This window comes from Chiloscyllium plagiosum, unplaced genomic scaffold, assembly GCF_037043375.1.
Source record: "Chiloscyllium plagiosum isolate Xiang-an unplaced genomic scaffold, Cpla_swu_hap1 HiC_scaffold_7, whole genome shotgun sequence".
Taxonomy (NCBI): Eukaryota; Metazoa; Chordata; class Chondrichthyes; order Orectolobiformes; family Hemiscylliidae; genus Chiloscyllium; species Chiloscyllium plagiosum.
Genome location: NW_028270145.1, coordinates 51,970,747 through 51,983,055, shown reverse-complemented (window position 1 = coordinate 51,983,055; position 12,309 = coordinate 51,970,747). Strand labels below are relative to the sequence as shown.

The following is a 12,309-nucleotide window of genomic DNA, read 5'->3' as shown; positions in this document are numbered from 1 at the left end:
ACTCATACCTCCTCGCTTTGACGATGTCTCTGGCACATTGACCCATATGATATTGAGAAAACTGCTGGCAAGTCAATCTTATGTCATCAGTCAATGGATCGTCAGTCTGTCCTCCTAAGTTTCTTCCATGCAATAGGAATTCCAGTCTGTCAAGTTAAGTGGAATGATTAATCAAAGACATGCCAAAATATATTAAACATAGTTAAACGCCAACTCCTGAGCTGACTGAATCATCCTTGGGTTGGAACATTGGTATTTAAGAAAAATAACAACAGCCATTTAGTTTTCTTTCTGCCATCCTGGTAATCCTGCTAAACCATCTTGGTAGTTGCTTGAAGAGGTAAACAATATGGTGAAAATAATGTATTCTAAATTTGCATGAAGGCAACTCACCAACAGCATAACGCAAGTTAAAAAAATTTCACCGCAGGTAATGGGAATAGAAATCCACATCTCACCATCTTTTTTGGGTCAACAAATGTGCCAATCCAATTTACACAAGATGTGTTTACCAATATATTGCATATTATAAAACAGATATAAAAGATTTAACTCAGCCTGCATATCCTGTCAAATGTTTCCATTATAATTCAGATATGTAACAGAAAATGTATCTGTAAACTTGTCACATTCTGATTGCACTCTTCACTCAGGATGAAAGCACTGTTGTGTTATCACAGGCAGATAAGTATATTTGTACATCGACAAGGAGCTCCCATTTTAGATGTCAACAAAGAAAGATAGGTAAATATTCAGAAAATCATAGACAAATGCATAAAAGCTTTATGTTAATGTGGAAATCATCTGGCATTTCAACATATTGTATATACTTTGTCCCCTTTGACATCTTTCATTGTTACCACTAGTGAACCAGGTTGCTGCATTTCAGCTAGAACAGTAGAAGTGAATAACCTATGGATCTCATGATTGCAGATAAACAGATTACTTAATAGAAAACCATATTTTTTCACTACTTCAAGTTTGCCAAGACTTGAAGAACTTGTGTGATTAGCAAGTTGCAGTGATGGTCAGCAGCAAGATCCTCAGCTTGTTGGTTTAATTTAAAATGAGTGACAATTCAGTTTGCGAGCAAGGAATAGAACTTTTTGGCTTAAATGAAGAAAATTATTTACCTCTTTTTACACGAAAGTATGATTAAATGTTTATCAAGCCCAAATATGCCAAAAGAAATAAAACCCTGAAAGGAAACAGAAAAATAGGTTTATTATTTTCCATTTAGATTGAAATTTATCACTAATTCAATTCCTGTTGAAATATTGGCAACAAAGCAGTCATAGAAAAAATACAAACCTGACCAAAATTAAAGATTATACAGAAGAACTGTAGCTCAACATAAAGGCGACCTGGTTCATGATTAACCAACCACCATAAACAACTGGATACGTTCTGAAAAATGATTTTAAAAAAATCAAACTGTTATTTATTAAATTAATACAAATACATTTGAATATGAATTAGAAGCAAGTGTAAGCCATTTGGCTCATCAATAATATCATGACTGATCATGGCCTCAATTTCACATTACCATTTTATATTCTTTTATTCAAACATCTATCTACCTCAATATTCTATGTCTCTACCTCCACGCAGTCTATGCTCCCATTGAGGATGACTAATCTAAAACAAATAAGATTTGAGAAAACATTTCCCACATTACTATTTAGGCAAATGAAAATGGCAACAGCTATTGTTTAACTAAAACAGCAGCAACATAGGGTGAAAGTTAAAGGCAAGCTTCACATTTTCAATTACTTATTTGCCTCTCTAGACATCTGCTGAAATTCAGTCAAGGCTCACATCAATGATAGGCATGGTGGCTCAATGATTAGCACTGCTGCCTCACAACATCTGGGACCAGGGTTTGATTCCACTTTCAGCTGACTGTGTGGAGTTTGGACGTTTTCCACGTGTCTGTGTGGGTTTCCTCTGGGTGCTTTGGTTTCCTCCCATAGGCCAAAGATGTGTAGGTTAGGTGGATTGGCCATGGGAAATGCAGGGTTACAGGATGGAGTAGCGGAGTGGATGGGATGCTCTTCGAAGGATCAGTGTGGACTTGTTGGGCCAAATGGCCTGCCTCCATACTGTAGGGATACTGTGATAGGCACCTTGGGGACACCACTGGAAGGTTAGTACTGGCTGGAAAATTGTTCAGCAAGAAACACAACTTTCAGGAAAGAAAGAAGGGAATCGGAGTGAGATGAAAGATAAAACTATAGATGATATAGTAACACTTCTATTACTTCATTAAAATTAATTTCTTCCTTGTAATGGTTACTTTAATGTTAAACTTACAGCAAACAAGCCTACAATGAGAAGCAAGCACAGCAACACATGTCTGGCCAGCTGTGGATCAGTATTCTGCAAATGCTGCTCTTCTTGTATCAATATGCAGTTTTCAGCATTGCATGATGTTGTACATTGTTCTGCTGCAAAATACACCACAGTAACATTGTAAAAACAGCAGCTACCATTTTATTGTTTTGAGTTTTTATTAACTGCAATGTTGACAATTTAGCAATATCAGACTCAAAACAACAGGTTGACTGATCACAGAGCTAATACTGTATTAGGCTATAGTGAGAAATCAATTTATTTAACTCAAAAATGAAGATTACAACCACAAATACATGGTTACATGGCAGGCATGCAGTCTGTTTAAGTTTTAAAACCGTTACATGTTTACTAAATTCCCTGTTGAAATCCATACAACAACATTTGGCTCGAGGAGCATTTCTAGGACATTGTGAATAAAACTCCTATTGAATGCATATACATTTTGTGCTCCTTTTAGATATCAAAATATTTAATGTTACACTTCAAAAGTCAGTCAACATTGCTTCACGAAACATACCACTCAACGATGCCTCATTTATACTTCTGCCATTATTCTGAACTTGTTGGTTGGAACAACATAATGTACTTTGATTTTCCATCTGACATGGACATATTTCTGTCAGTAAAGAAGAAGAATGTTAGTTTTTGTATTTAGCCAAATAAAATAAACTTTTTACACATGGAATTAGGAGATGAACATTTCAAGCCCAATAAAGATACTGTTTAGGTTTACACTTTAAATATTTCTCCGACAATCTCCTCCAAAATCGTTACATTTCCCATGGGTGGAATTCCAACTAGCAGAAATATTGGAACAATTTAGCCCTGGAGAGATACTCACCCACTTTGCTCTTTAAGTTCTGAGCAAGGCCCACCAGCGATTGAGACCCTTAAGTGGTTAATTAACAGCAGCTTAGAGGCCTCAGTTTGCCACTTCCACAATTATCTGCCTTTGTGGCAGCAAAGAAAACTAGCTAGTTTCCCAACTCAAAACCAGAACAGCCTGTCTGGCAGGTTGTGAGGGGGCTACATTTACTCCAAATCTGGGAGCAATCAGAAGGATGGATGGTGGGACAAGTGGTGACCTTCAAGAGACATGCTCTGCCCTTGCCTCTGACCTCCTTGAGCCCTCCTCTACTCGTATCATTCACCTCCCCAAGAAGCAATTAAAACATTTGCCTCTTTGCCATTGCGTCCCCTGAAGAGTAAGTCTCGACTAGATGGTCTATGGGACTCAGAATCCAATCCTCTTATTGGATGGAAGCTTTTGGAAAGCTGCGACTCAATTGTTGAGGTTTGCAATTTGCAGGTAAGTTTACCAGTTAGCTCATAACCATTATCCAGCAAGCTTTCTTGATGGGCAATGAGTCAGTTGCGACTGAAAACATCCAGCCTCAGACTTAATGTGAAAATTAGGAGAATTGCAGCCCATATATTTGAACACACACACACATACACACAGACTAGGACTTTCCATTTTTCAGATAAAGTGGAGAGGTGAGCTTCTTTAATGACTATAGATGGCTCCATCAGGAAGCCATCATATTAATAGGCAAATCAGGCAATTTAATGCTGATTGGCAGGTTTCTTGACTAATCTGGTCCTGTTGTCAAGACATCTCAGCCCCGAAGTTGCTAGTCAGAGGTCAACAGCAACAACACTGGCCAAACAATAGCCATGGAAACGGGAACCAGTGAAAACATAACTGATTTTCTTTGAGGGGATAAGTGTTGCTCTCTCAATGAAACCTTAGTTAATGGCATGACAGTGGAAAGGCAATGGCAAACATTCAAAGAGTTCATGCAATAATTATAGGGAGAAGACAGGAGAAAGAGGCTGAGGAACTGTCAGCAATGATTGAGCTGTGGAGGAGACTCAGTTGGCCAAATGGTGTAATTCTGCTCATTCCACTTATGGCAACTGTTCATTCCTGTTTGGCACAGAAGTAAAATGGGAAAGCTCACCAAACAATGAAAATTATAGATAGTATTTTATCCAAGGAAGAGGCATACAAATTAGCCAGGGAACAAAAACAAAAAATAGATCTGAGGAGCGAGAGCAGTTTAAGAATTCAGCAAGAGAGGGCTAAGGGATTGATTATGAAAGAAAAAAAAAATAAGAGTTTGAGATTAAGCCTGTGGGAAAACCACCTGTAAAAGTTTCTATACGTATGTGAAGAGAAAAAGACTGTTAGTTTCCCCACAGTTAGAAATTAGGGAATTTATAAAGGGGAAACAAAGAAATGGTTAACCCAACTAAATTTATACTTCTGTGTTTACAAAGGAGGACACAAATTGCATACCATGAATGTTGGGGAACACAGGGTTTAGTGAGAAAGAGGAATGAGAGGAAATTCATATTAGTACAGAAATGGGATTGAAGGCCGATAAATCCACAACGCCTGATGATTTACATCCCAAAGTGCTCAAGAACGTGGCCATAGAAATAGGTTTGAGGTCATCTTCCAAGATTCTGAAAAGTTTCTACAGCTTGGAGGGTAGCTAATGTAACCCCTCCATTTAAAAAAGGTAGAGAGAAAACTGGGAATTACAGACCAGCCAGTCTGAAGTCATTAGTGTCGAAAATGCTCAAGTGCATTATAAAAGGTTTTATAGAAGAGCACACGGAAAATAGTGATAGCATTAGACAGTAAGCACTGATTTATTGAAAGGAAAATCATGCTGGACATGTGTATCAGAATTGTTTGAGGACATAACTCAGAGTTGACCTTCAGAAAGCTTTCAATAAAGTTCTACATAAGAGATTAGTGTGTAGAATTAAAGCAGTGACTGGGGGCAGTGTATACAGATGGATAGAAAATTATTTGGCAGACAGGAAACAATAGGAATAAATGGGTCATTTCCCAAATGGCAAGCAGTGATTGGTGGGTACCACATGGGTCAGTGCTAGGATTCCTGATATTCAAAATATAGGTTCATGATTTTGATTAGGGAATTAAAAGTAGTATCTCCAAACTGGATGGGAAGCTAGTTTTCAGGAGGATGTAGAGATGCTGGAGTGTGATTTGGACAAGCATAATGATTGGGCAAATGCAGTATATGTGAAGTTATCTACTTTGGTCACAAAGGCAGGAAGAAGAGCCATTTAGGACTGAGATGAAGGGAAATTTCTTCATCCAGAGAGTGGTAAATCTGTGGAATTTGCTACCATAGAAAGCAGTCAAAGCCAAACATTGTATGATATGCTGGATATAAAACGTGGGGCGAAAGGGATCAAAAGAATATGGGGGAAAAACGGAAACTGATCATGGAGTTAGATGATCAGCACAATCATAATGAATGGTCGAGTAGGTTTGAAAGGTCAAAGGGCCTACTCCTGTTTTATTTTCTATGTTTCCATGTCTCCTTTGTGGTCTCAGTAACAATACCTATTATAACACTATACCTTGCTCCCAATATCAATCAATAAACTACATCTTGTTTAATGCAAAGAGGTGTTCTCTGAAACGCTCCGCAAGTAGCCGGCCTGTCTCCCCAATATAGAGGAGGCCAGATCGGGTGCAGAGGATGCAGAGGATGATGTGTGTGGAGGTGCAGGTGAATTTGTGGTGGATATGGAAGTTTCCTTTGGGGCCTTGGAGGGAGGTGAGGGGGCAGGTGTGGGCGCAAGTCTTGCACCTCCTGCGGTTGCAGGGGAAGGTGCCGGGAGTGGAGGTTGGGTTGGTGGGGGGTGTGGATCTGACGAGGGAGTCACGGAGGGAGTGGTCTTTACAGAATGCTGATAGGGGAGGGGAGGGAAATATATCCTTGGTGGTGGGGTCCGTTTGGAGGTGGCGAAAATGTCGGCGGATGATGCGCTGTACATGGAGATTGGTGGGGTGGTAGGTGAGGACCAGTGGGGTTCTGTCCTGGTGGCGGTTGGAGGGGCGGGGCTCAAGGGCGGAGGAGCGGGAAGTGGAAGAGATGCGGTGGAGGGCATCGTCGACCACGTCGGGGGGGAAATTGCGGTCCTTGAAGAAGGAGGCCATCTGGGTTGTGCGTTTTTGGAACTGGTCCTCCTGGGAGCAGATGCGGCGGAGTCGAAGGAATTGGTAGAATGGGATGGCGTTTTTAACAGGGGGCAGGATGGGAGGAGGTATAGTCCAGGTAGCTGTGGGAGTCGGTCGGTTTGTAGTAGATGTCCGTGTTGATTCGGTCGCCTGAGATGGAAATAGAAAGGTCGAGGAAGGGGAGGGAGGAATCTGAGACTGTCCAGGTGAATTTGAGGTCGGGTGGAAGGTGTTGGTGAAGTGGATGAACTGTTCAACCTCCTTGTGGGAGCACGAGGCGGCGCCGACACAGTCATCGATGTAGCGGAGGAAAAGGTGGGGGGTGGGGTCAGTGTAGTTGCGGAAGATGGATTGTTCCACATATCCTATGAAGAGGCAGGCATAGCTGGGGCCCATGCGGGTGCCCATGGCTACTCCTTTCGTTTGGAGGGAGGATTGGAAAGAGAAGTTGGAAAGAGAAGTTCGCCTTTCAGTATTCTGTTAAAGGTGTCAACATTCAAATATGTTAAACCGAGAGCCAATCTGCTCTCGCAGGTGGACAGGAATGATTTCATCTCATTATCTTGGTGACTATCAGGAGAGTTATCCCTGATGTCCAGCCAACGTTCAGTTCCCAATCAACATCACAAAAGCAGATCATCTTGTAACTGTCACACTGTTGTTTGTGGGAGCTTACTGTGCACAATTTGGCTATCATTTCTTATACTACACAGCGATTGCATAATTGAAGCCAAATATGCTTGTAGACAAAGGTAACCATGATCACATATTATTAAATCATGCCGATTTAATTTTTTTGTGTGGACTGGTATTGACAGTATCATATAATGTCTGGGATTATATGTTGAGTCAGCACCAGCTAAATAATTGCCTCGAAAATGCTCATTCAACCGACCAAAAAACTCAATCAATCAATTTAGTGAGACATGATTTCTCACACACAAAACCATGTTGGCTGTCCCTAATCAGTCCGTGCCTTTCCAAATTTATGTAAATCCTGTCCCCTAGAATTCCCTCCAACAACTTGCCCACCACCGATGTCAGGCTCACTGGTCGATAGCTCCCCAACTTTTCCTTACTATCTTTCTTAAATAATGGCACCAGGTTAAGTAAATCTAAGATTCAGCATTCTGCTAAATATACTAATGTGAATAAAGAAATAAAATGCAAGCAATCTGGGGAACACAGGTGGCAGACAGGGAAGCAACCCAGACTATCTTTGCATAATAAGAAAATACAGTGCATATAGTATCTTTAAGTAGGAAATGAGAATAAATCTACATCAGTCATTTCATGTTATATAAATCAAAAAGACCATCACCTTCTCCAGTTGCAAATTCTACATCAGGAGTGACATTTGTAGCTGTTGTTCGGCTAGGATTCTCACTCGCATTGCTGGAAATAGAATCGCGCTGTAGTATCTGGTAAGCATTATCATGCCTCTTCCGACTCAGTAACATCAATGATGAACCCGCAAGAATAATGCTACATGATAGCACTGCTGCTGTACTAATAACCTGCAATGACAAGCATGTGAACAAGGAACTTTCCAAAGAATCTGAATGAGGGTCAGATCAATAAAAATATTCAGAATACAGTCCACACCTCTTGTAGCAAACAGACTTGAGTTGATAATTCTAGTCACATATTTTAACAAGTTTTGAGAAGATTTGTAGCTCAGGTTGAGGTTCTGGACGCAAGTTTGCTCGCTGAGCTGGAAGGTTCATTTCCAGACGTTTTGTAACCCTACTAGGTAACATCTTCAGTGGGCCTCCGGGCGAAGCATTACTGATGAATCCTGCTTTCTATTTATATGTTTCTTTGGGTTGGTGATGTCATTTCCCGTGACGATGTCATTTCCTGTTCTTTTTCTCAGGTGGTGGTAGATGGGGTCTAACTCGGTATCTTTGTTGATAGAGTTCTGGCTGGAATGCCATGTTTCTAGGAATTCTCATGCATGTCTTTGTTTGGCTTGTCCTAGGATGGATGTGTTGTCCCACTCGAAATGGTGTCCTTCCTTATCTATATGTAAGGATACTAGTGAGAGAGGGTCATGTCGTTTTGTGGCTAGTTGACGTTCATGTATCCTAGTGGCTACTTTTCAACCTGTTTGTCCAATGTAGCGTTTGTTACAGTTCTTGTATGGTATTTTGTAAATGACGTTAGTTTTGCTTGTTGGCTGTGTAGGGTCTTTCAAGTTCATTAGCTGCTTTTTTTTGTGTTGGTGGGTTTGTGGGCTGCCATGATGCGAACAGATCAGAGTAGCCTGGCAGTCATTTCCTGGCAGTTTTGATGTAGGGAGATTGGCTAGGGTTTCTGGACGTGTTTTGTCTGCTTGCTTGGGGTGTTGCTGAGAAATCAGCCGATTGTATTCATTGGGTACCCATTCTTTTCGAATACATGGTATAGGTGATTTTCCTCTGCTCTGCATAGTAGGAAATGACATAACCACAGGAAATGGCGTCACTACAGGAAATGACATCACCATCCGAAAGAAACAAACATAAACAGAAAGCAGGAATCATCAGTAGCGCTTCGCTCGGAGGCCCACTGAAGATGTTACCTAGTAGGGTGACGAAACGTCTGGATGTGAACCTTCCAGCTCAGCAAGCAAACCTACATCCATATATTTTAACCTCTGCTATTGAAAGCTCCTACTTGTGCAATTTCTTTTAATACAGCATTTGGGTTCTTCTACACTAAATTTGTATGAGCTGCCTATTCTGCATGGGAAGCCCCAGATAATGATTGAAAACCTGTAAAAATCATTAATAAGTAATCTATTACACTCCTACTTAGCCTTTGTTTTTAAAGAGTTCATCTCTCTCTTACCCCGGAGCTCCAGAGACACTGCATCATCATGCCAGACATAGGAGTGCACTGTCAAATCCATCATAGGAGTGCAGACTGTCAATAAAGTCCCCTCCTGCATTGCTCTTTTCTTCACATTCTCCATCATCTCCCTTCCTTATATATTGAGTTACCGCTGTTTTCTACCTCTAATCCCCACTTTCGAGTTCCTCAGCTTCCCTGACAGAACAGTGGCCCCTGTTCTTCAGTCTTGATCTTTAGTGGACAGAGCAGAGGTCAGACCATAGACCATAGACCATAGACCCAACTGGATGGACAGACCTGATTGATGACTGACTAGATCCTTAACTGATCTCTTTGTAGCTCCCCAAATGACTTACCATGAATCCCAAGACTGGTTGCTCCAGACATAAGGCTGATAGTGGTGCACTCCCCAGAATGAAGTGATACTGAACCCTTGACTGCCCCAAGCTGCTGAGTGACCATGTCCTGGTCCCTGGACTGAAATCAGTAGCTGAACTTGGCTGACTGTGCTGGAACCCCTGACTGAAGATTGTTTCCCTTGTTTTGACTGAGGACTACTTCCTTTAATCTTGGCCATTTGGTTGAAACACCAAATTTAGTGTTTGCTGCGCTTGCTGCTGGCACATAGTACAGGTACAGGATTGATATAAGATGGTGCTGTATTGCAATGTGTTCACCCTTTAACGAATCACTGCTGACATCCATGGCAAGCAGTTTGGCTTTGTGTCTGCACTAAAAGGCATAACAAAACAGAAGAGCTGTAAGACTTTAAACTCTGGCTGAGGAGCCAAATCACAAATAGAAAGGCAGAGTGATGTAAGCATTCAATTAAGTACAAAGTGAGTGAATACTAAGATGCAAGCAATGAGCTCAGATGTACTTTGATGAAGGGCTTTTGCCCGAAATGTTGATTTTTCTGCTCCTCAGATGCTGCCTGACCTACTGTGCTCTTCCAGCACCACACTCTCAAATCTAATCTCCAGCATCTGCAGTTCTCACTTTTGTCTAATCCATGAGTCCCTGTCCGGTGTGCACATGGTCTGGACCCTAATTTTCCATTGAGAGGTGCAGGATGAAAATGTAGAACTGTATTATAAGTGGGTCGGAAATGTGCTGTGAGGGTGCAATGAGGCTGGTACATCTCTAATGTCAATATCCACAGGCCAGAGGGAGAGGTGGTTTGCGGATGGTCATTGCCTGTGAAGCATTGCCTGAGCTACTGACAGAAGGTACAGCGGTACAGAGTGTGGAGGTACAGAGCAGCCAATAGCATACTGTTGCCAGTACCCACTCTGAAGATTGGGAAAAGTTACTCTCTACAGTGAAACACAGAAAATAAGAGCAGATATAAGCCCTTTGAACCTACTCCACCATTCAATATGATCATGGATGATCATCCAACTCAATAATTGGTTTCTACTTTCTCCTCATACCTTTTGACCCCTTTCAGCTTAACTCCCTTTTAAAAACATTCAATGTTTTGGCTTCTGTGGCAGAGAACTCCCTGGGCTCACCACTCTCTGCATGAAAAAAATCTCTCCTCATCTGTCCTAAATGACTTACCCGCATCCTTAGACTGTGACCCCCAGTCATCTGTAACATCTTTCCTGTGTTTACTCTGTCTAGACCAGTTTAAATTTTGTAAGTTTCATTGAAAATCCCATACCCTCCTCCCTCAATCTTCTAAAGTCCAGTGAATATAAACCTAACTCATCCAGTTTCTCTTCAAACATCAGTCCTGCCAAGTAAACAATCAGTTTAGTTTCTCTCTAGTGGTTGAGGGAATTAGAAATGGCATACTAATTAATTAAGATTACGTGGTAATAAAATGTGAATTCATGCAAATAGGTACAAACAAGCTTCTTGCAAGATTATTAGCCTTGCTTTTCAACTCTTGTAGTAAAGAGCGGTTTTGGGCTGGCTTGAGAGTGTGGTGCTGGAAAAGCACATCAGGTCAGTCAGCATCCAAGGAGCAGGGGAACAGATGCTTCGGGCATTAGCCCTTCATCAGGCAGTGATGAGTGATCATAGAACAGTTGGGAACCAAATGTGGGAACAAAATATCAGTGGCAAGAAACACCATAGGCAGAATGTATATGTCAAAGAAAGAAATATTTAAGCAAACAACAATTTTATTTAGATAGAAATGAGAAATTATTTAGTTATAAACATCATGAGTCATATTTAAGGCCCTTTCCCATGGCCAGTTTGGTGGTGGAACAAAGACACTTAATCAAGCAAGATGGTCATGGTTTGGCAGCCCACCAGCTCCTATCTCTATCCTGATTAAGTCCATAGCAGGAAGGCCCATCTGATCCAGGTCTAACCTGAGTGTATTCATTTGCACAAATAAACATCTGAGGGACAAGTGGCTCTGACATATAAAGATATTTAAAAAGCCAATAACATAGTTTTTAATCCTGGTGCTTGTTTGAACTCTGAGCACATGGGTTTCTTGGAACTTATTCTTTCACCTTGTTTTACCTGACAACAGGGGACGAAGAGACTGAGCAACTGAAAGGGGAAGAAGGCTCTTTCTACCAGATATGATAGATGCCTTCTTGCCTAAGTGAATGGACTTTGTTCACAGGACTTGTTCTAAGAGTGTGTTTCACAGTGAGAGGTGATGCGAAATACACTGAAAGATATTTCTGCTTTGTTTAGAGGTTTCCAGTCTTTGATATGCACAGTCTTCACAGCAGAATAGGGGCTGTTCATGCAGCTTCTCCATAAGTCAGTGAATGACCAACCTGAGGAGTGATTTCTGCAAGTGTAGGAGCAGCATCAGCCATCTCCTCATCCATGTCTTATCCCACAGGACAGAGGGGATGAGCACCATGCCCCAGCTCACAGTAAGTGACACCTCCAATGGATTAACTTTCTAGACATCACCAAGCATCAATCTGGCAATCACAGACAATGGCAGCTTCCTAGAAGGATCTCCTTCTCAGTGGCACAGGTGGACACATAGTCCCACTGGAATCAAAATCACCTTGAATTCCTTCACCTTTTGCTCCTTCCATGTGATATTTGTAGAAAGACAATGGGTGGGTTGCGCTTTGGTGGGTCGGTGTGGACTTGTTGGGCAGAAGGGCCTGTTTCCACACTGC

General features: G+C 41.4%; 1 protein-coding gene across 8 annotated transcripts in view; it reads right to left on the bottom strand.

Moving 5' to 3' along the window:
• The window catches only part of gpr155b (G protein-coupled receptor 155b), a 60,475-nt gene that overhangs the window by 3,289 nt on the left and 44,877 nt on the right, over positions 1 to 12,309 (bottom strand). For all 8 annotated transcript variants that reach the window (XM_043693587.2, XM_043693586.2, XM_043693590.2 and 5 more), the window contains 6 exons: positions 7,686 to 7,881; positions 2,873 to 2,971; positions 2,314 to 2,447; positions 1,312 to 1,407; positions 1,134 to 1,198; positions 9 to 146 (listed from right to left, as the gene is read on the bottom strand). In XM_043693587.2, coding sequence (XP_043549522.2) covers positions 9 to 146; positions 1,134 to 1,198; positions 1,312 to 1,407; positions 2,314 to 2,447; positions 2,873 to 2,971; positions 7,686 to 7,881 — 728 coding nt within the window. The remainder of the gene's footprint in view (positions 1 to 8; positions 147 to 1,133; positions 1,199 to 1,311; positions 1,408 to 2,313; positions 2,448 to 2,872; positions 2,972 to 7,685; positions 7,882 to 12,309) is intronic.